A 23,424-nucleotide genomic window follows, 5' to 3' on the forward strand; every position below is an offset into this window, starting at 1 on the left:
CCAGCTGTGACACAGCCAAAAGGAAGAGATATTGTGTTCTTGTTGGATGGCTCTGATGGTACTAGAACTGGATTCTCAGCTATGCAAGACTTTGTCCAAAGAGTAGTAGAGAGACTCAGTGTGGATGACGACAAAGACCGTGTCTCAGTGGTTCAGTACAGCAGAGATCCAGCCGCCCAGTTCTATTTGAACACATACGCGACAAAAGTTGAGATCCTTGACATTGTCAGAGGCTTGAGGCACAAAGGCGGAAGACCGCTCAACACTGGAGCAGCTCTCCAGTACTTGAGGGATAATGTCTTCACAGCCTCTGCTGGAAGCAGGCGCCTGGAAGGAGTTCCACAGGTCCTGATATTGCTAAGTGGTGGACGGTCTTCTGACAGTGTTGATGCACCAGCTGCTGCTCTCAAACAGCTCGGTGTCTTGACCTTTGCAATTGGAACAAAGGGTTCTGATAGCAGGGAGCTGCAGAAGATATCCCACGATGGCAGTCCTGCTTTCTCTGTGTCGGATTTCACTGACCTTCAACGTATCCAACAGCAACTTCAATCCTCCTTGGAGGCTGTGGTTATTGACGTCACACCAGAAGCACCAACTGTACCTGGTATGTTAACCGGCGTCTTGCCGGCCTGAAATGCGAGCTGACTAGTTTCCCCTACTATAGAGGGAAAGTAATCCAGTCAAATACCTGTTTAGGTCACTGTCGTGGCGTTTTCATTTACTGTAACAAATTAGAGAAGGAAATGTTTGTGCTTTTCACAAAACAGTTTATGATTTTATCAGTAATACACGATTGTGCCCTTCACAATGGTTTATATTTTTTGTCTTCCTGTCTTTCTCAGTTGACACTCCCCAAAAGGATATTGTTTTCCTTCTGGATGGTTCTGATAGCACAAGGAATGGCTTCCCCGCCATGCGTGATTTTGTCGAGAAAGTGGTGGAGAAACTTAATGTGGGAGAAAGCAATGATCGCGTTTCTGTAGTGCAATACAGCAGAGATGCAGAGGTCAATTTCTATTTGAACACTTACACCACAAAAGACGATATTGTGGATTCGGTAAGAGGGCTGAGACACAGAGGAGGAAGACCCCTCAACACCGGGGCCGCCCTCCAATACGTCAGGGACAACGTCTTTACAAACCCCGCCGGCAGTAGGCACCTGCAAGGTGTTCCACAGATATTGATCCTGCTAAATGGTGGAAGGTCTTTTGACAATGTAGATGCTCCAGCGTCTGTTCTCAAACAGCAGGGCATCGTTGTCATTGGCGTTGGAACAAGGAGCTCTGACAGTGGAGAGCTGCGGAAAATAACACAGGACCCTAATTACACTCTATCCGTGTCTGAGTTCACTGATCTCCCCAGTGTCCAAGAACAGCTCTCCTCGCTATTGAGCACAGCGCCAGTGAGCGCCACACCCAAAGCACCAACAGTAACTGGTAAGAATCTGACTGAATTGACATTTTAAGATCATGGTAGTATGCAAATTCAGCTGTATCAAAGTGCATTTCTCTAAATTCAGTTACAACCAGTGCAGTTTAACAAAACAAAGTTGAGACTGGATTATTCAAGTAAACTTGAAAAAAAAATGGATTTAACTTTTATCAACTGTCTTTCGCATGGTAAATGTTTAACACGTGAACCTGAATTTGTCCTGAATTATTTGTTCTCCAGCTGTGACACAGCCAAAAGGAAGAGATATTGTGTTCTTGTTGGATGGCTCTGATGGTACTAGAACTGGATTCTCAGCTATGCAAGACTTTGTCCAAAGAGTAGTAGAGAGACTCAGTGTGGATGACGACAAAGACCGTGTCTCAGTGGTTCAGTACAGCAGAGATCCAGCCGCCCAGTTCTATTTGAACACATACGCGACAAAAGTTGAGATCCTTGACATTGTCAGAGGCTTGAGGCACAAAGGCGGAAGACCGCTCAACACTGGAGCAGCTCTCCAGTACTTGAGGGATAATGTCTTCACAGCCTCTGCTGGAAGCAGGCGCCTGGAAGGAGTTCCACAGGTCCTGATATTGCTAAGTGGTGGACGGTCTTCTGACAGTGTTGATGCACCAGCTGCTGCTCTCAAACAGCTCGGTGTCTTGACCTTTGCAATTGGAACAAAGGGTTCTGATAGCAGGGAGCTGCAGAAGATATCCCACGATGGCAGTCCTGCTTTCTCTGTGTCGGATTTCACTGACCTTCAACGTATCGAACAGCAACTTCAATCCTCCTTGGAGGCTGTGGTTATTGACGTCACACCAGAAGCACCAACTGTACCTGGTATGTTAACCGGCGTCTTGCCGGCCTGAAATGCGAGCTGACTAGTTTCCCCTACTATAGAGGGAAAGTAATCCAGTCAAATACCTGTTTAGGTCACTGTCGTGGCGTTTTCATTTACTGTAACAAATTAGAGAAGGAAATGTTTGTGCTTTTCACAAAACAGTTTATGATTTTATCAGTAATACACGATTGTGCCCTTCACAATGGTTTATATTTTTTGTCTTCCTGTCTTTCTCAGTTGACACTCCCCAAAAGGATATTGTTTTCCTTCTGGATGGTTCTGATAGCACAAGGAATGGCTTCCCCGCCATGCGTGATTTTGTCGAGAAAGTGGTGGAGAAACTTAATGTGGGAGAAAGCAATGATCGCGTTTCTGTAGTGCAATACAGCAGAGATGCAGAGGTCAATTTCTATTTGAACACTTACACCACAAAAGACGATATTGTGGATTCGGTAAGAGGGCTGAGACACAGAGGAGGAAGACCCCTCAACACCGGGGCCGCCCTCCAATACGTCAGGGACAACGTCTTTACAAACCCCGCCGGCAGTAGGCACCTGCAAGGTGTTCCACAGATATTGATCCTGCTAAATGGTGGAAGGTCTTTTGACAATGTAGATGCTCCAGCGTCTGTTCTCAAACAGCAGGGCATCGTTGTCATTGGCGTTGGAACAAGGAGCTCTGACAGTGGAGAGCTGCGGAAAATAACACAGGACCCTAATTACACTCTATCCGTGTCTGAGTTCACTGATCTCCCCAGTGTCCAAGAACAGCTCTCCTCGCTATTGAGCACAGCGCCAGTGAGCGCCACACCCAAAGCACCAACAGTAACTGGTAAGAATCTGACTGAATTGACATTTTAAGATCATGGTAGTATGCAAATTCAGCTGTATCAAAGTGCATTTCTCTAAATTCAGTTACAACCAGTGCAGTTTAACAAAACAAAGTTGAGACTGGATTATTCAAGTAAACTTGAAAAAAAAATGGATTTAACTTTTATCAACTGTCTTTCGCATGGTAAATGTTTAACACGTGAACCTGAATTTGTCCTGAATTATTTGTTCTCCAGCTGTGACACAGCCAAAAGGAAGAGATATTGTGTTCTTGTTGGATGGCTCTGATGGTACTAGAACTGGATTCTCAGCTATGCAAGACTTTGTCCAAAGAGTAGTAGAGAGACTCAGTGTGGATGACGACAAAGACCGTGTCTCAGTGGTTCAGTACAGCAGAGATCCAGCCGCCCAGTTCTATTTGAACACATACGCGACAAAAGTTGAGATCCTTGACATTGTCAGAGGCTTGAGGCACAAAGGCGGAAGACCGCTCAACACTGGAGCAGCTCTCCAGTACTTGAGGGATAATGTCTTCACAGCCTCTGCTGGAAGCAGGCGCCTGGAAGGAGTTCCACAGGTCCTGATATTGCTAAGTGGTGGACGGTCTTCTGACAGTGTTGATGCACCAGCTGCTGCTCTCAAACAGCTCGGTGTCTTGACCTTTGCAATTGGAACAAAGGGTTCTGATAGCAGGGAGCTGCAGAAGATATCCCACGATGGCAGTCCTGCTTTCTCTGTGTCGGATTTCACTGACCTTCAACGTATCGAACAGCAACTTCAATCCTCCTTGGAGGCTGTGGTTATTGACGTCACACCAGAAGCACCAACTGTACCTGGTATGTAAACCGGCGTCTTGCCGGCCTGAAATGCGAGCTGACTAGTTTCCCCTACTATAGAGGGAAAGTAATCCAGTCAAATACCTGTTTAGGTCACTGTCGTGGCGTTTTCATTTACTGTAACAAATTAGAGAAGGAAATGTTTGTGCTTTTCACAAAACAGTTTATGATTTTATCAGTAATACACGATTGTGCCCTTCACAATGGTTTATATTTTTTGTCTTCCTGTCTTTCTCAGTTGACACTCCCCAAAAGGATATTGTTTTCCTTCTGGATGGTTCTGATAGCACAAGGAATGGCTTCCCCGCCATGCGTGATTTTGTCGAGAAAGTGGTGGAGAAACTTAATGTGGGAGAAAGCAATGATCGCGTTTCTGTAGTGCAATACAGCAGAGATGCAGAGGTCAATTTCTATTTGAACACTTACACCACAAAAGACGATATTGTGGATTCGGTAAGAGGGCTGAGACACAGAGGAGGAAGACCCCTCAACACCGGGGCCGCCCTCCAATACGTCAGGGACAACGTCTTTACAAACCCCGCCGGCAGTAGGCACCTGCAAGGTGTTCCACAGATATTGATCCTGCTAAATGGTGGAAGGTCTTTTGACAATGTAGATGCTCCAGCGTCTGTTCTCAAACAGCAGGGCATCGTTGTCATTAGCGTTGGAACAAGGAGCTCTGACAGTGGAGAGCTGCGGAAAATAACACAGGACCCTAATTACACTCTATCCGTGTCTGAGTTCACTGATCTCCCCAGTGTCCAAGAACAGCTCTCCTCGCTATTGAGCACAGCGCCAGTGAGCGCCACACCCAAAGCACCAACAGTAACTGGTAAGAATCTGACTGAATTGACATTTTAAGATCATGGTAGTATGCAAATTCAGCTGTATCAAAGTGCATTTCTCTAAATTCAGTTACAACCAGTGCAGTTTAACAAAACAAAGTTGAGACTGGATTATTCAAGTAAACTTGAAAAAAAAATGGATTTAACTTTTATCAACTGTCTTTCGCATGGTAAATGTTTAACACGTGAACCTGAATTTGTCCTGAATTATTTGTTCTCCAGCTGTGACACAGCCAAAAGGAAGAGATATTGTGTTCTTGTTGGATGGCTCTGATGGTACTAGAACTGGATTCTCAGCTATGCAAGACTTTGTCCAAAGAGTAGTAGAGAGACTCAGTGTGGATGACGACAAAGACCGTGTCTCAGTGGTTCAGTACAGCAGAGATCCAGCCGCCCAGTTCTATTTGAACACATACGCGACAAAAGTTGAGATCCTTGACATTGTCAGAGGCTTGAGGCACAAAGGCGGAAGACCGCTCAACACTGGAGCAGCTCTCCAGTACTTGAGGGATAATGTCTTCACAGCCTCTGCTGGAAGCAGGCGCCTGGAAGGAGTTCCACAGGTCCTGATATTGCTAAGTGGTGGACGGTCTTCTGACAGTGTTGATGCACCAGCTGCTGCTCTCAAACAGCTCGGTGTCTTGACCTTTGCAATTGGAACAAAGGGTTCTGATAGCAGGGAGCTGCAGAAGATATCCCACGATGGCAGTCCTGCTTTCTCTGTGTCGGATTTCACTGACCTTCAACGTATCCAACAGCAACTTCAATCCTCCTTGGAGGCTGTGGTTATTGACGTCACACCAGAAGCACCAACTGTACCTGGTATGTAAACCGGCGTCTTGCCGGCCTGAAATGCGAGCTGACTAGTTTCCCCTACTATAGAGGGAAAGTAATCCAGTCAAATACCTGTTTAGGTCACTGTCGTGGCGTTTTCATTTACTGTAACAAATTAGAGAAGGAAATGTTTGTGCTTTTCACAAAACAGTTTATGATTTTATCAGTAATACACGATTGTGCCCTTCACAATGGTTTATATTTTTTGTCTTCCTGTCTTTCTCAGTTGACACTCCCCAAAAGGATATTGTTTTCCTTCTGGATGGTTCTGATAGCACAAGGAATGGCTTCCCCGCCATGCGTGATTTTGTCGAGAAAGTGGTGGAGAAACTTAATGTGGGAGAAAGCAATGATCGCGTTTCTGTAGTGCAATACAGCAGAGATGCAGAGGTCAATTTCTATTTGAACACTTACACCACAAAAGACGATATTGTGGATTCGGTAAGAGGGCTGAGACACAGAGGAGGAAGACCCCTCAACACCGGGGCCGCCCTCCAATACGTCAGGGACAACGTCTTTACAAACCCCGCCGGCAGTAGGCACCTGCAAGGTGTTCCACAGATATTGATCCTGCTAAATGGTGGAAGGTCTTTTGACAATGTAGATGCTCCAGCGTCTGTTCTCAAACAGCAGGGCATCGTTGTCATTGGCGTTGGAACAAGGAGCTCTGACAGTGGAGAGCTGCGGAAAATAACACAGGACCCTAATTACACTCTATCCGTGTCTGAGTTCACTGATCTCCCCAGTGTCCAAGAACAGCTCTCCTCGCTATTGAGCACAGCGCCAGTGAGCGCCACACCCAAAGCACCAACAGTAACTGGTAAGAATCTGACTGAATTGACATTTTAAGATCATGGTAGTATGCAAATTCAGCTGTATCAAAGTGCATTTCTCTAAATTCAGTTACAACCAGTGCAGTTTAACAAAACAAAGTTGAGACTGGATTATTCAAGTAAACTTGAAAAAAAAATGGATTTAACTTTTATCAACTGTCTTTCGCATGGTAAATGTTTAACACGTGAACCTGAATTTGTCCTGAATTATTTGTTCTCCAGCTGTGACACAGCCAAAAGGAAGAGATATTGTGTTCTTGTTGGATGGCTCTGATGGTACTAGAACTGGATTCTCAGCTATGCAAGACTTTGTCCAAAGAGTAGTAGAGAGACTCAGTGTGGATGACGACAAAGACCGTGTCTCAGTGGTTCAGTACAGCAGAGATCCAGCCGCCCAGTTCTATTTGAACACATACGCGACAAAAGTTGAGATCCTTGACATTGTCAGAGGCTTGAGGCACAAAGGCGGAAGACCGCTCAACACTGGAGCAGCTCTCCAGTACTTGAGGGATAATGTCTTCACAGCCTCTGCTGGAAGCAGGCGCCTGGAAGGAGTTCCACAGGTCCTGATATTGCTAAGTGGTGGACGGTCTTCTGACAGTGTTGATGCACCAGCTGCTGCTCTCAAACAGCTCGGTGTCTTGACCTTTGCAATTGGAACAAAGGGTTCTGATAGCAGGGAGCTGCAGAAGATATCCCACGATGGCAGTCCTGCTTTCTCTGTGTCGGATTTCACTGACCTTCAACGTATCGAACAGCAACTTCAATCCTCCTTGGAGGCTGTGGTTATTGACGTCACACCAGAAGCACCAACTGTACCTGGTATGTAAACCGGCGTCTTGCCGGCCTGAAATGCGAGCTGACTAGTTTCCCCTACTATAGAGGGAAAGTAATCCAGTCAAATACCTGTTTAGGTCACTGTCGTGGCGTTTTCATTTACTGTAACAAATTAGAGAAGGAAATGTTTGTGCTTTTCACAAAACAGTTTATGATTTTATCAGTAATACACGATTGTGCCCTTCACAATGGTTTATATTTTTTGTCTTCCTGTCTTTCTCAGTTGACACTCCCCAAAAGGATATTGTTTTCCTTCTGGATGGTTCTGATAGCACAAGGAATGGCTTCCCCGCCATGCGTGATTTTGTCGAGAAAGTGGTGGAGAAACTTAATGTGGGAGAAAGCAATGATCGCGTTTCTGTAGTGCAATACAGCAGAGATGCAGAGGTCAATTTCTATTTGAACACTTACACCACAAAAGACGATATTGTGGATTCGGTAAGAGGGCTGAGACACAGAGGAGGAAGACCCCTCAACACCGGGGCCGCCCTCCAATACGTCAGGGACAACGTCTTTACAAACCCCGCCGGCAGTAGGCACCTGCAAGGTGTTCCACAGATATTGATCCTGCTAAATGGTGGAAGGTCTTTTGACAATGTAGATGCTCCAGCGTCTGTTCTCAAACAGCAGGGCATCGTTGTCATTGGCGTTGGAACAAGGAGCTCTGACAGTGGAGAGCTGCGGAAAATAACACAGGACCCTAATTACACTCTATCCGTGTCTGAGTTCACTGATCTCCCCAGTGTCCAAGAACAGCTCTCCTCGCTATTGAGCACAGCGCCAGTGAGCGCCACACCCAAAGCACCAACAGTAACTGGTAAGAATCTGACTGAATTGACATTTTAAGATCATGGTAGTATGCAAATTCAGCTGTATCAAAGTGCATTTCTCTAAATTCAGTTACAACCAGTGCAGTTTAACAAAACAAAGTTGAGACTGGATTATTCAAGTAAACTTGAAAAAAAAATGGATTTAACTTTTATCAACTGTCTTTCGCATGGTAAATGTTTAACACGTGAACCTGAATTTGTCCTGAATTATTTGTTCTCCAGCTGTGACACAGCCAAAAGGAAGAGATATTGTGTTCTTGTTGGATGGCTCTGATGGTACTAGAACTGGATTCTCAGCTATGCAAGACTTTGTCCAAAGAGTAGTAGAGAGACTCAGTGTGGATGACGACAAAGACCGTGTCTCAGTGGTTCAGTACAGCAGAGATCCAGCCGCCCAGTTCTATTTGAACACATACGCGACAAAAGTTGAGATCCTTGACATTGTCAGAGGCTTGAGGCACAAAGGCGGAAGACCGCTCAACACTGGAGCAGCTCTCCAGTACTTGAGGGATAATGTCTTCACAGCCTCTGCTGGAAGCAGGCGCCTGGAAGGAGTTCCACAGGTCCTGATATTGCTAAGTGGTGGACGGTCTTCTGACAGTGTTGATGCACCAGCTGCTGCTCTCAAACAGCTCGGTGTCTTGACCTTTGCAATTGGAACAAAGGGTTCTGATAGCAGGGAGCTGCAGAAGATATCCCACGATGGCAGTCCTGCTTTCTCTGTGTCGGATTTCACTGACCTTCAACGTATCGAACAGCAACTTCAATCCTCCTTGGAGGCTGTGGTTATTGACGTCACACCAGAAGCACCAACTGTACCTGGTATGTTAACCGGCGTCTTGCCGGCCTGAAATGCGAGCTGACTAGTTTCCCCTACTATAGAGGGAAAGTAATCCAGTCAAATACCTGTTTAGGTCACTGTCGTGGCGTTTTCATTTACTGTAACAAATTAGAGAAGGAAATGTTTGTGCTTTTCACAAAACAGTTTATGATTTTATCAGTAATACACGATTGTGCCCTTCACAATGGTTTATATTTTTTGTCTTCCTGTCTTTCTCAGTTGACACTCCCCAAAAGGATATTGTTTTCCTTCTGGATGGTTCTGATAGCACAAGGAATGGCTTCCCCGCCATGCGTGATTTTGTCGAGAAAGTGGTGGAGAAACTCAATGTGGGAGAAAGCAATGATCGCGTTTCTGTAGTGCAATACAGCAGAGATGCAGAGGTCAATTTCTATTTGAACACTTACACCACAAAAGACGATATTGTGGATTCGGTAAGAGGGCTGAGACACAGAGGAGGAAGACCCCTCAACACCGGGGCCGCCCTCCAATACGTCAGGGACAACGTCTTTACAAACCCCGCCGGCAGTAGGCACCTGCAAGGTGTTCCACAGATATTGATCCTGCTAAATGGTGGAAGGTCTTTTGACGATGTAGATGCTCCAGCGTCTGTTCTCAAACAGCAGGGCATCGTTGTCATTGGCGTTGGAACAAGGAGCTCTGACAGTGGAGAGCTGCGGAAAATAACACAGGACCCTAATTACACTCTATCCGTGTCTGAGTTCACTGACCTCCCCAGTGTCCAAGAACAGCTCTCCTCGCTATTGAGCACAGCGCGAGTGAGCGCCACACCCAAAGCGCCAACAGTAACTGGTAAGAATCGGACTGAATTGACATTTTAAGATCATGGTAGTATGCAAATTGAGCTGTATCAAAGTGCATTTCTCTAAATTCAGTTCAACCAGTGCAGTTTAACAAAACAAAGTTGAGACTGGATTATTCAAGTAAATTTGAAAAAAAAGGGTTTAACTTTTATCATCTGTCTTTCGCATGGTAAATGTTTAACACGTGAACCTAAATTTGTCCTGAATTATTTGTTCTCCAGCTGTGACACAGCCAAAAGGAAGAGATATTGTGTTCTTGTTGGATGGCTCTGATGGTACTAGAACTGGATTCTCAGCTATGCAAGACTTTGTCCAAAGAGTAGTAGAGAGACTCAGTGTGGATGACGACAAAGACCGTGTCTCAGTGGTTCAGTACAGCAGAGATCCAGCCGCCCAGTTCTATTTGAACACATACGCGACAAAAGTTGAGATCCTTGACATTGTCAGAGGCTTGAGGCACAAAGGCGGAAGACCGCTCAACACTGGAGCAGCTCTCCAGTACTTGAGGGATAATGTCTTCACAGCCTCTGCTGGAAGCAGGCGCCTGGAAGGAGTTCCACAGGTCCTGATATTGCTAAGTGGTGGACGGTCTTCTGACAGTGTTGATGCACCAGCTGCTGCTCTCAAACAGCTCGGTGTCTTGACCTTTGCAATTGGAACAAAGGGTTCTGATAGCAGAGAGCTGCAGAAGATATCCCACGATGGCAGTCCTGCTTTCTCTGTGTCGGATTTCACTGACCTTCAACGTATCCAACAGCAACTTCAGTCCTCCTTGGAGGCTGTGGTTATTGACGTCACACCAGAAGCACCAACTGTACCTGGTATGTAAACCGGCGTCTTGCCGGCCTGAAATGCGAGCTGACTAGTTTCCCCTACTATAGAGGGAAAGTAATCCTGTCAAATACCTGTTTAGGTCACTGTCGTGGCGTTTTCATTTACTGTAACAAATTAGAGAAGGAAATGTTTGTGCTTTTCACAAAACAGTTTATGATTTTATCAGTAATACACGATTGTGCCCTTCACAATGGTTTATATTTTTTGTCTTCCTGTCTTTCTCAGTTGACACTCCCCAAAAGGATATTGTTTTCCTTCTGGATGGTTCTGATAGCACAAGGAATGGCTTCCCCGCCATGCGTGATTTTGTCGAGAAAGTGGTGGAGAAACTTAATGTGGGAGAAAGCAATGATCGCGTTTCTGTAGTGCAATACAGCAGAGATGCAGAGGTCAATTTCTATTTGAACACTTACACCACAAAAGACGATATTGTGGATTCGGTAAGAGGGCTGAGACACAGAGGAGGAAGACCCCTCAACACCGGGGCCGCCCTCCAATACGTCAGGGACAACGTCTTTACAAACCCCGCCGGCAGTAGGCACCTGCAAGGTGTTCCACAGATATTGATCCTGCTAAATGGTGGAAGGTCTTTTGACAATGTAGATGCTCCAGCGTCTGTTCTCAAACAGCAGGGCATCGTTGTCATTGGCGTTGGAACAAGGAGCTCTGACAGTGGAGAGCTGCGGAAAATAACACAGGACCCTAATTACACTCTATCCGTGTCTGAGTTCACTGATCTCCCCAGTGTCCAAGAACAGCTCTCCTCGCTATTGAGCACAGCGCCAGTGAGCGCCACACCCAAAGCACCAACAGTAACTGGTAAGAATCTGACTGAATTGACATTTTAAGATCATGGTAGTATGCAAATTCAGCTGTATCAAAGTGCATTTCTCTAAATTCAGTTACAACCAGTGCAGTTTAACAAAACAAAGTTGAGACTGGATTATTCTAGTAAACTTGAAAAAAAAATGGATTTAACTTTTATCAACTGTCTTTCGCATGGTAAATGTTTAACACGTGAACCTGAATTTGTCCTGAATTATTTGTTCTCCAGCTGTGACACAGCCAAAAGGAAGAGATATTGTGTTCTTGTTGGATGGCTCTGATGGTACTAGAACTGGATTCTCAGCTATGCAAGACTTTGTCCAAAGAGTAGTAGAGAGACTCAGTGTGGATGACGACAAAGACCGTGTCTCAGTGGTTCAGTACAGCAGAGATCCAGCCGCCCAGTTCTATTTGAACACATACGCGACAAAAGTTGAGATCCTTGACATTGTCAGAGGCTTGAGGCACAAAGGCGGAAGACCGCTCAACACTGGAGCAGCTCTCCAGTACTTGAGGGATAATGTCTTCACAGCCTCTGCTGGAAGCAGGCGCCTGGAAGGAGTTCCACAGGTCCTGATATTGCTAAGTGGTGGACGGTCTTCTGACAGTGTTGATGCACCAGCTGCTGCTCTCAAACAGCTCGGTGTCTTGACCTTTGCAATTGGAACAAAGGGTTCTGATAGCAGAGAGCTGCAGAAGATATCCCACGATGGCAGTCCTGCTTTCTCTGTGTCGGATTTCACTGACCTTCAACGTATCCAACAGCAACTTCAGTCCTCCTTGGAGGCTGTGGTTATTGACGTCACACCAGAAGCACCAACTGTACCTGGTATGTTAACCGGCGTCTTGCCGGCCTGAAATGCGAGCTGACTAGTTTCCCCTACTATAGAGGGAAAGTAATCCAGTCAAATACCTGTTTAGGTCACTGTCGTGGCGTTTTCATTTACTGTAACAAATTAGAGAAGGAAATGTTTGTGCTTTTCACAAAACAGTTTATGATTTTATCAGTAATACACGATTGTGCCCTTCACAATGGTTTATATTTTTTGTCTTCCTGTCTTTCTCAGTTGACACTCCTCAAAAGGATATTGTTTTCCTTCTGGATGGTTCTGATAGCACAAGGAATGGCTTCCCTGCCATGCGTGATTTTGTCGAGAAAGTGGTTCAGAAACTCAATGTGGGAGAAAGCAATGATCGCGTTTCTGTAGTGCAATACAGCAGAGATGCAGAGGTCAATTTCTATTTGAACACTTACACCACAAAAGACGATATTGTGGATTCGGTAAGAGGGCTGAGACACAGAGGAGGAAGACCCCTCAACACCGGGGCCGCCCTCCAATACGTCAGGGACAACGTCTTTACAAACCCCGCCGGCAGTAGGCACCTGCAAGGTGTTCCACAGATATTGATCCTGCTAAATGGTGGAAGGTCTTTTGACAATGTAGATGCTCCAGCCTCTGTTCTCAAACAGCAGGGCATCGTTGTCATTGGCGTTGGAACAAGGAGCTCTGACAGTGGAGAGCTGCGGAAAATAACACAGGACCCTAATTACACTCTATCCGTGTCTGAGTTCACTGACCTCCCCAGTGTCCAAGAACAGCTCTCCTCGCTATTGAGCACAGCGCGAGTGAGCGCCACACCCAAAGCGCCAACAGTAACTGGTAAGAATCGGACTGAATTGACATTTTAAGATCATGGTAGTATGCAAATTGAGCTGTATCAAAGTGCATTTCTCTAAATTCAGTTACAACCAGTGCAGTTTAACAAAACAAAGTTGAGACTGGATTATTCAAGTAAATTTGAAAAAAAGGGTTTAACTTTTATCATCTGTCTTTCGCATGGTAAATGTTTAACACGTGAACCTAAATTTGTCCTGAATTATTTGTTCTCCAGCTGTGACACAGCCAAAAGGAAGAGATATTGTGTTCTTGTTGGATGGCTCTGATGGTACTAGAACTGGATTCTCAGCTATGCAAGACTTTGTCCAAAGAGTAGTAGAGAGACTCAGTGTGGATGACGACAAAGACCGTGTCTCAGTGGTTCAGTACAGCAGAGATCCAGCCGCCCAGTTCTATTTCAACACATACGCGACAAAAGTTGAGATCCTTGACATTGTCAGAGGCTTGAGGCACAAAGGCGGAAGACCGCTCAACACTGGAGCAGCTCTCCAGTACTTGAGGGATAATGTCTTCACAGCCTCTGCTGGAAGCAGGCGCCTGGAAGGAGTTCCACAGGTCCTGATATTGCTAAGTGGTGGACGGTCTTCTGACAGTGTTGATGCACCAGCTGCTGCTCTCAAACAGCTCGGTGTCCTCACCTTTGCAATTGGAACAAAGGGTTCTGATAGCAGAGAGCTGCAGAAGATATCCCACGATGGCAGTCCTGCTTTCTCTGTGTCGGATTTCACTGACCTTCAACGTATCCAACAGCAACTTCAGTCCTCCTTGGAGGCTGTGGTTATTGACGTCACACCAGAAGCACCAACTGTACCTGGTATGTTAACCGGCGTCTTGCCGGCCTGAAATGCGAGCTGACTAGTTTCCCCTACTATAGAGGGAAAGTAATCCAGTCAAATACCTGTTTAGGTCACTGTCGTGGCGTTTTCATTTACTGTAACAAATTAGAGAAGGAAATGTTTGTGCTTTTCACAAAACAGTTTATGATTTTATCAGTAATACACGATTGTGCCCTTCACAATGGTTTATATTTTTTGTCTTCCTGTCTTTCTCAGTTGACACTCCCCAAAAGGATATTGTTTTCCTTCTGGATGGTTCTGATAGCACAAGGAATGGCTTCCCTGCTATGCGTGATTTTGTCGAGAAAGTGGTTGAGAAACTCAATGTGGGAGAAAGCAATGATCGCGTTTCTGTAGTGCAATACAGCAGAGATGCAGAGGTCAATTTCAATTTGAATACTTACACCACAAAAGACAATATTGTGGATTCCGTAAGAGGGCTGAGACACAGAGGTGGAAGACCCCTCAACACCGGGGCCGCCCTCCAATACGTCAGGGACAACGTCTTTACAAACCCCGCCGGCAGTAGGCACCTGCAAGGTGTTCCACAGATATTGATCCTGCTAAATGGTGGGAGGTCTTTTGACAATGTAGATGCTCCAGCCTCTGTTCTCAAACAGCAGGGCATCGTTGTCATTGGCGTTGGAACAAGGAGCTCTGACAGTGGAGAGCTGCGGAAAATAACACAGGACCCTAATTACACTCTATCCGTGTCTGAGTTCACTGATCTCCCCAGTGTCCAAGAACAGCTCTCCTCGCTATTGAGCACAGCGCCAGTGAGCGCCACACCCAAAGCACCAACAGTAACTGGTAAGAATCGGACTGAATTGACATTTTAAGATCATGGTAGTATGCAAATTGAGCTGTATCAGAGTGCATTTCTCTAAATTCAGTTCAACCAGTGCAGATCAACAAAACAAAGTTGAGACTGGATTATTCAAGTAAATTTGAAAAAAAATTGGGTTTACTTTTATCATCTGTCTTTCGCATGGTAAATGTTTAACACGTGAAACTAAATTTGTCCTGAATTATTTGTTCTCCACTGTATTGAAAAATATTTCAGAAAGTTAAGTTCAGCCAGTCTCTTTTTACCAAAACAGTTGTGCCAATATTTATGCATCTAATCTTGTAAAACTTGAGGTGAACTTTCACCATTAGACTTTTTATCACAGACATTGTTTGATACATTAACTGAATATGTCTCAAATGATATGTTCCCTAGCAGAGACACAGCCAAAAGGAAGGGATGTTGTGTTCTTGTTGGATGGATCTGATGGTACTAGAACTGGATTCCCAGCGATGCAAGACTTTGTCCAAAGAGTAGTCGAGAAACTCAGTGTGGATGACAACACAGACCGTGTCTCAGTGGTTCAGTACAGCAGAGATCCAGCTGTCCAGTTCTATTTAAACAGCTACACAAATAAAAGTGAGATCCTTGACAATGTCAGAAATTTGAGGCACATAGGTGGAAGATTCCTCAACACTGGAGCGGCTCTCCAGTACTTGAGTGATCATATTTTCACTCCCTCTGCCGGAAGCAGGCTGCTGGAAGAAGTTCCACAAGTCCTGATATTGCTAAGTGGAGGACGGTCTTCTGACAGTGTTGATGCAGCAGCTGCTGCTCTCAAACAGCTGGGTGTCTTGGTCTTTGCAATTGGAACCAGAAGCTCTGACAGCAGAGAATTGAAGAAAATGTTCCACAATACCAATTCGACTATCTCTGTGTCTGAATTCATTGACCTTTCTAGTATCCAACGTCAACTTCAGTTCTCCCTTGAGGCAGTGGTTATTGAAGTCACCCCAGAATTACCAACTGTACTCGGTATGTTGACAAGCACATCCTTTTGCTGGTTTGAAAGGCTACCTTACTTGTTTCACCTAGATGTTGGCAATAAATCAAGCCAATACCTGTTTAGCTCCATGAGTGGATTACCATAGAGGCAGTTATATTCTTTCCCACTGTTTAAAATCAAAGTAGGCAATGCTATAGAAGTTAAAGAAATAAATCGCTTACCTCTGTAAGTTAAAACCACAGCTTACTTTTTGCATTTTTTATTGTATTTTTTGTCTTCTTCTCTTTACTTAGTTGAAACTGCTGAAAAGGATATCGTATTCCTTCTGGATGGTTCTAATAGCACAAGAAATGGCTTCCCCGCTATGCGTGAGTTCGTTGAGAAAGTGGTGGAGAAACTCAATGTGGGAGAAAACAAAGACCGTGTTTCCGTAGTTCAATACAGCAGAGATGCAGAGGTCCATTTCTATCTGAAAACATACACAACAAGAAAGGATATTCTGGATTCGATCAGATTGCTAAGACACAGAGGAGGCAGTCCCCTCAACACCGGCTCTGCCCTTCAATACGTCAGGGATAATGTATTTACAAACTCATCCGGAAGTAGGCGCCTGCAAGGAGTTCCACAGATAATGATCTTGCTCAAAGGTGGAAGGTCCTTTGACAACGTAGATACCCCAGCCTATACTCTCAAACAACAGGGCATCTTTGTGATTGGCATTGGAACAAATAGCTCTGACAGTGGAGAGCTGCAGAAAATATCATATGACCCTACTTGCACTCTATTAGTGTCTAAGTTCACTGCCCTTCAGAGTGTCCAAGAACAGCTCTCCACTCTGATAAGCACAGCGCTAGTGAGGGCCACGGCCTTGACTCCGACACCAACGGGTGAGAAAGTGACACATTTTTGCACTCGAAAAACATGGTGTGGGGAAATGTGAACTGTATTGAAGTGTATTTCAGAAAGTTAAGTTCAGCCAGTCTCTTTTTACCAAAACAGTTGTGCCAGCATTTATACATCTAATCTTGTAAAACTTGAGGTGAACTTTCACCATTAGACTTTTAATCACAGACATTGTTTGATACATTAACTGAATATGTCTCAAATGATATGTTCCCTAGCAGAGATACAGCCAAAAGGAAGGGATGTTGTGTTCTTGTTGGATGGATCTGATGGTACTAGAACTGGATTCCCAGCTATGCAAGACTTTGTCCAAAGAGTAGTAGAGAAACTCAGTGTGGATGACAACACAGACCGTGTCTCAGTGGTTCAGTACAGCAGAGATCCAGCTGTCCAGTTCTATTTAAACAGCTACACAAATAAAAGTGAGATCCTTGACACTGTCAGAGGTTTGAAGCACATAGGTGGAAGACCCCTCAACACTGGAGCGGCTCTCCAGTACTTGAGTGATCATATTTTCACTCCCTCTGCCGGAAGCAGGCTGCTGGAAGAAGTTCCACAAGTCCTGATATTGCTAAGTGGTGGACGGTCTTCTGACAGTGTTGATGCAGCGGCATCTGCTCTCAAACAGCTGGGTGTCTTGGTCTTTGCAATTGGAACCAGGAGCTCTGACAGCAGAGAATTGGAGAAAATGTTCCACAATACCAATTCGACTATCTCTGTGTCCGAATTCATTGACCTTTCTAGTATCCAACGTCAACTTCAGTTCTCCCTTGAGGCAGTGGTTATTGAAGTCACCCCAGAATTACCAACTGTACTCGGTATGTTGACAAGCACATCCTTTTGCTAGTTTGAAAGGCTATCTTTCTTGTTTCACCTAGATGTTGGGAATAAATCAAGCCAATACCTGTTTAGCTCCATGAGTGGATTACCATAGAGGCAGTTATATTCCTTCCCACTGTTTAAAATCAAAGTAGGCAATGCTATAGAAGTTAAAGAAATAAATCGCTTACCTCTGTAAGTTAAAACCAACGCTTACTTTTTGCATTTTTCATTGTAATTTTTGTCTTCCTCTCTTTACTTAGTTGAAACTGCTGAAAAGGATATTGTATTCCTTCTGGATGGTTCTAATAGCACAAGAAATGGCTTCCCCGCCATGCGTTATTTTGTTGAGAAAGTGGTGGAGAAACTCAATGTGGGAGAAAACAAAGACCGTGTTTCCGTAGTTCAATACAGCAGAGATGCAGAGGTCCATTTCTATCTGAAAACATACACAACAAGAAAGGATATTCTGGATTCGATCAGAGGGCTAAGACACAGAGGAGGCAGTCCCCTCAACACCGGCTCTGCCCTTCAATACGTCAGGGATAATGTATTTACAAACTCATCCGGAAGTAGGCGCCTGCAAGGAGTTCCACAGATAATGATCTTGCTCAAGGGTGGAAGGTCCTTTGACAACGTAGATACCCCAGCCTCTACTCTCAAACAACAGGGCATCTTTGTGATTGGCATTGGAACAAATAGCTCTGACAGTGGAGAGCTGCAGAAAATATCATATGACCCTACTTGCACTCTATTAGTGTCTAAGTTCACTGACCTTCAGAGTGTCCAAGAACAGCTCTCCACTCTGATAAGCACAGCGCTAGTGAGGGCCACGGCCTTGACTCCGACACCAACGGGTGAGAAAGTGACACATTTTTGCACTCGAATATCATGGTGTGGGGAAATGAAAACTGTATTGAAGTGTATTTCAGAAAGTTAAGTTCAGCCAGTCTCTTTTTACCAAAACAGTTGTGCCAGCATTTATTCATCTAATCTTGTAAAACTTGAGGTGAACTTTCACCATTAGACTTTTTATCACAGACATTGTTTGATACATTAACTGAATATGTCTCAAATGATATGTTCCCTAGCAGAGATACAGCCAAAAGGAAGGGATGTTGTGTTCTTGTTGGATGGATCTGATGGTACTAGAACTGGATTCCCAGCTATGCAAGACTTTGTCCAAAGAGTAGTAGAGAAACTCAGTGTGGATGACAACACAGACCGTGTCTCAGTGGTTCAGTACAGCAGAGATCCAACTGTCCAGTTCTATCTGAACAGCTACACAAATAAAAGTGAGATTCTAGACACTGTCAGAAGTTTGAGGCACATAGGTGGAAGACCCCTCAACACTGGAGTGGCTCTCCAGTACTTGATTGATCATATTTTCACTCCCTCTGCCGGAAGCAGGCTGCTGGAAGAAGTTCCACAAGTCCTGATATTGATAAGTGGTGGACGGTCTTCTGACAGTGTTGATGCAGCAGCATCTGCTCTCAAACAGCTGGGTGTCTTGGTCTTTGCTATTGGAACCAGGAGCTCTGACAGCAGAGAATTGGAGAAAATGTTCCACAATGCCAATTCGACTATCTCTGTGTCCGAATTCATTGACCTTTCTAGTATCCAACGTCAACTTCAGTCCTCCCTTGAAGCAGTGGTTATTGAAGTCACCCCAGAATTACCAACTGTACTCGGTATGTTGACAAGCACATCCTTTTGCTGGTTTGAAAGGCTACCGTGCTTGTTTCACCTAGATGTTGGGAATAAATCAAGCCAATACCTGTTTAGCTCCATGAGTGGATTACCATAGAGGCAGTTATATTCTTTCCCACTGTTTAAAATCAAAGTAGGCAATGCTATAGAAGTTAAAGAAATACATCGCTTACCTCTGTAAGTTAAAACCACCGCTTACTTTTTGCATTTTTCATTGTATTTTTTGTCTTCTTCTCTTTACTTAGTTGAAACTGCTGAAAAGGATATCGTATTCCTTCTGGATGGTTCTAATAGCACAAGAAATGGCTTCCCCGCTATGCGTGAGTTCGTTGAGAAAGTGGTGGAGAAACTCAATGTGGGAGAAAACAAAGACCGTGTTTCCGTAGTTCAATACAGCAGAGATGCAGAGGTCCATTTCTATCTGAAAACATACACAACAAGAAAGGATATTCTGGATTCGATCAGAGGGCTAAGACACAGAGGAGGCAGTCCCCTCAACACCGGCTCTGCCCTTCAATACGTCAGGGATAATGTATTTACAAACTCATCCGGAAGTAGGCGCCTGCAAGGAGTTCCACAGATAATGATCTTGCTCAAGGGTGGAAGGTCCTTTGACAACGTAGATACCCCAGCCTCTACTCTCAAACAACAGGGCATCTTTGTGATTGGCATTGGAACAAATAGCTCTGACAGTGGAGAGCTGCAGAAAATATCATATGACCCTACTTGCACTCTATTAGTGTCTAAGTTCACTGACCTTCAGAGTGTCCAAGAACAGCTCTCCACTCTGATAAGCACAGCGCTAGTGAGGGCCACGGCCTTGACTCCGACACCAACGGGTGAGAAAGTGACACATTTTTGCACTCGAAAAACATGGTGTGGGGAAATGTGAACTGTATTGAAGTGTATTTCAGAAAGTTAAGTTCAGCCAGTCTCTTTTTACCAAAACAGTTGTGCCAGCATTTATACATCTAATCTTGTAAAACTTGAGGTGAACTTTCACCATTAGACTTTTAATCACAGACATTGTTTGATACATTAACTGAATATGTCTCAAATGATATGTTCCCTAGCAGAGATACAGCCAAAAGGAAGGGATGTTGTGTTCTTGTTGGATGGATCTGATGGTACTAGAACTGGATTCCCAGCTATGCAAGACTTTGTCCAAAGAGTAGTAGAGAAACTCAGTGTGGATGACAACACAGACCGTGTCTCAGTGGTTCAGTACAGCAGAGATCCAGCTGTCCAGTTCTATTTAAACAGCTACACAAATAAAAGTGAGATCCTTGACACTGTCAGAGGTTTGATGCACATAGGTGGAAGACCCCTCAACACCGGAGTGGCTCTCCAGTACTTGAGTGATCATATTTTCACTCCCTCTGCCGGAAGCAGGCTGTTGGAAGAAGTTCCACAAGTCCTGATATTGCTAAGTGGTGGACGGTCTTCTGACAGTGTTGATGCAGCGGTATCTGCTCTCAAACAGCTGGGTGTCTTGGTCTTTGCAATTGGAACCAGGAGCTCTGACAGCAGAGAATTGGAGAAAATGTTCCACAATACCAATTCGACTATCTCTGTGTCTGAATTCATTGACCTTTCTAGTATCCAACGTCAACTTCAGTTCTCCCTTGAGGCAGTGGTTATTGAAGTCACCCCAGAATTACCAACTGTACTCGGTATGTTGACAAGCACATCCTTTTGCTGGTTTGAAAGGCTACCTTACTTGTTTCACCTAGATGTTGGGAATAAATCAAGCCAATACCTGTTTAGCTCCATGAGTGGATTACCATAGAGGCAGTTATATTCTTTCCCACTGTTTAAAATCAAAGTAGGCAATGCTATAGAAGTTAAAGAAATAAATCGCTTACCTCTGTAAGTTAAAACCACCGCTTACTTTTTGCATTTTTCATTGTATTTTTTGTCTTCTTCTCTTTACTTAGTTGAAACTGCTGAAAAGGATATCGTATTCCTTCTGGATGGTTCTAATAGCACAAGAAATGGCTTCCCCGCTATGCGTGAGTTCGTTGAGAAAGTGGTGGAGAAACTCAATGTGGGAGAAAACAAAGACCGTGTTTCCATAGTTCAATACAGCAGAGATGCAGAGGTCCATTTCTATCTGAAAACATACACAACAAGAAAGGATATTCTGGATTCGATCAGATTGCTAAAACACAGAGGAGGCAGCCCCCTTAACACCGGCTCTGCCCTTCAATACGTCAGGGATAATGTATTTACAAACTCATCCGGAAGTAGGCGCCTGCAAGGAGTTCCACAGATAATGATCTTGCTCAAGGGTGGAAGGTCCTTTGACAATGTAGATACCCCAGCCTCTACTCTCAAACAACAGGGCATCTTTGTGATTGGCATTGGAACAAATAGCTCTGACAGTGGAGAGCTGCAGAAAATATCATATGACCCTACTTGCACTCTATTAGTGTCTAAGTTCACTGACCTCCAGAGTGTCCAAGAACAGCTCTCCACTCTGATAAGCACAGCGCTAGTGAGGGCCACGGCCTTAACGCCGACACCAACGGGTGAGAAAGTGACACATTTTTGCACTCGAAAAACATGGTGTGGGGAAATGTGAACTGTATTGAAGTGTATTTCAGAAAGTTAAGTTCAGCCAGTCTCTTTTTACCAAAACAGTTGTGCCAGCATTTATACATCTAATCTTGTAAAACTTGAGGTGAACTTTCACCATTAGACTTTTAATCACAGACATTGTTTGATACATTAACTGAATATGTCTCAAATGATATGTTCCCTAGCAGAGATACAGCCAAAAGGAAGGGATGTTGTGTTCTTGTTGGATGGATCTGATGGTACTAGAACTGGATTCCCAGCGATGCAAGACTTTGTCCAAAGAGTAGTCGAGAAACTCAGTGTGGATGACAACACAGACCGTGTCTCAGTGGTTCAGTACAGCAGAGATCCAGCTGTCCAGTTCTATTTAAACAGCTACACAAATAAAAGTGAGATCCTTGACACTGTCAGAGGTTTGATGCACATAGGTGGAAGACCCCTCAACACCGGAGTGGCTCTCCAGTACTTGAGTGATCATATTTTCACTCCCTCTGCCGGAAGCAGGCTGTTGGAAGAAGTTCCACAAGTCCTGATATTGCTAAGTGGTGGACGGTCTTCTGACAGTGTTGATGCAGCGGTATCTGCTCTCAAACAGCTGGGTGTCTTGGTCTTTGCAATTGGAACCAGGAGCTCTGACAGCAGAGAATTGGAGAAAATGTTCCACAATACCAATTCGACTATCTCTGTGTCTGAATTCATTGACCTTTCTAGTATCCAACGTCAACTTCAGTTCTCCCTTGAGGCAGTGGTTATTGAAGTCACCCCAGAATTACCAACTGTACTCGGTATGTTGACAAGCACATCCTTTTGCTGGTTTGAAAGGCTACCTTACTTGTTTCACCTAGATGTTGGGAATAAATCAAGCCAATACCTGTTTAGCTCCATGAGTGGATTACCATAGAGGCAGTTATATTCTTTCCCACTGTTTAAAATCAAAGTAGGCAATGCTATAGAAGTTAAAGAAATAAATCGCTTACCTCTGTAAGTTAAAACCACCGCTTACTTTTTGCATTTTTCATTGTATTTTTTGTCTTCTTCTCTTTACTTAGTTGAAACTGCTGAAAAGGATATCGTATTCCTTCTGGATGGTTCTAATAGCACAAGAAATGGCTTCCCCGCTATGCGTGAGTTCGTTGAGAAAGTGGTGGAGAAACTCAATGTGGGAGAAAACAAAGACCGTGTTTCCATAGTTCAATACAGCAGAGATGCAGAGGTCCATTTCTATCTGAAAACATACACAACAAGAAAGGATATTCTGGATTCGATCAGATTGCTAAGACACAGAGGAGGCAGCCCCCTTAACACCGGCTCTGCCCTTCAATACGTCAGGGATAATGTATTTACAAACTCATCCGGAAGTAGGCGCCTGCAAGGAGTTCCACAGATAATGATCTTGCTCAAGGGTGGAAGGTCCTTTGACAACGTAGATACCCCAGCCTCTACTCTCAAACAACAGGGCATCTTTGTGATTGGCATTGGAACAAATAGCTCTGACAGTGGAGAGCTGCAGAAAATATCATATGACCCTACTTGCACTCTATTAGTGTCTAAGTTCACTGACCTCCAGAGTGTCCAAGAACAGCTCTCCACTCTGATAAGCACAGCGCTAGTGAGGGCCACGGCCTTAACTCCGACACCAACGGGTGAGAAAGTGACACATTTT

The 23,424-nt window shown here is 44.6% G+C and overlaps 2 protein-coding genes across 2 annotated transcripts in view; both read left to right on the forward strand.

Annotated features, from left to right (window-relative positions):
- The window catches only part of LOC137783181 (collagen alpha-3(VI) chain-like), a gene marked incomplete at its 3' end in the record, with an annotated part of 34,538 nt that extends 29,063 nt beyond the window's left edge, over window positions 1–5,475 (forward strand). The window contains exons 7-12 of the mRNA XM_068572978.1: window positions 5–604; window positions 843–1,436; window positions 1,672–2,271; window positions 2,510–3,103; window positions 4,177–4,770; window positions 5,006–5,475. Of these exons, the coding sequence (XP_068429079.1) occupies window positions 5–604; window positions 843–1,436; window positions 1,672–2,271; window positions 2,510–3,103; window positions 4,177–4,770; window positions 5,006–5,475 (3,452 nt within the window). The remainder of the gene's footprint in view (window positions 1–4; window positions 605–842; window positions 1,437–1,671; window positions 2,272–2,509; window positions 3,104–4,176; window positions 4,771–5,005) is intronic.
- LOC137783211 (collagen alpha-3(VI) chain-like) overlaps window positions 1–23,424 on the forward strand; it is a 124,534-nt gene that overhangs the window by 78,479 nt on the left and 22,631 nt on the right. The gene's annotated exons all lie outside the window — the stretch shown is intronic.

The sequence above is a fragment of the Clinocottus analis genome, unplaced genomic scaffold, assembly GCF_023055335.1.
Source record: "Clinocottus analis isolate CAN_PGR_092001 unplaced genomic scaffold, fCliAna1.0.p SCAF_12, whole genome shotgun sequence".
Classification (NCBI taxonomy): domain Eukaryota; kingdom Metazoa; phylum Chordata; class Actinopteri; order Perciformes; family Cottidae; genus Clinocottus; species Clinocottus analis.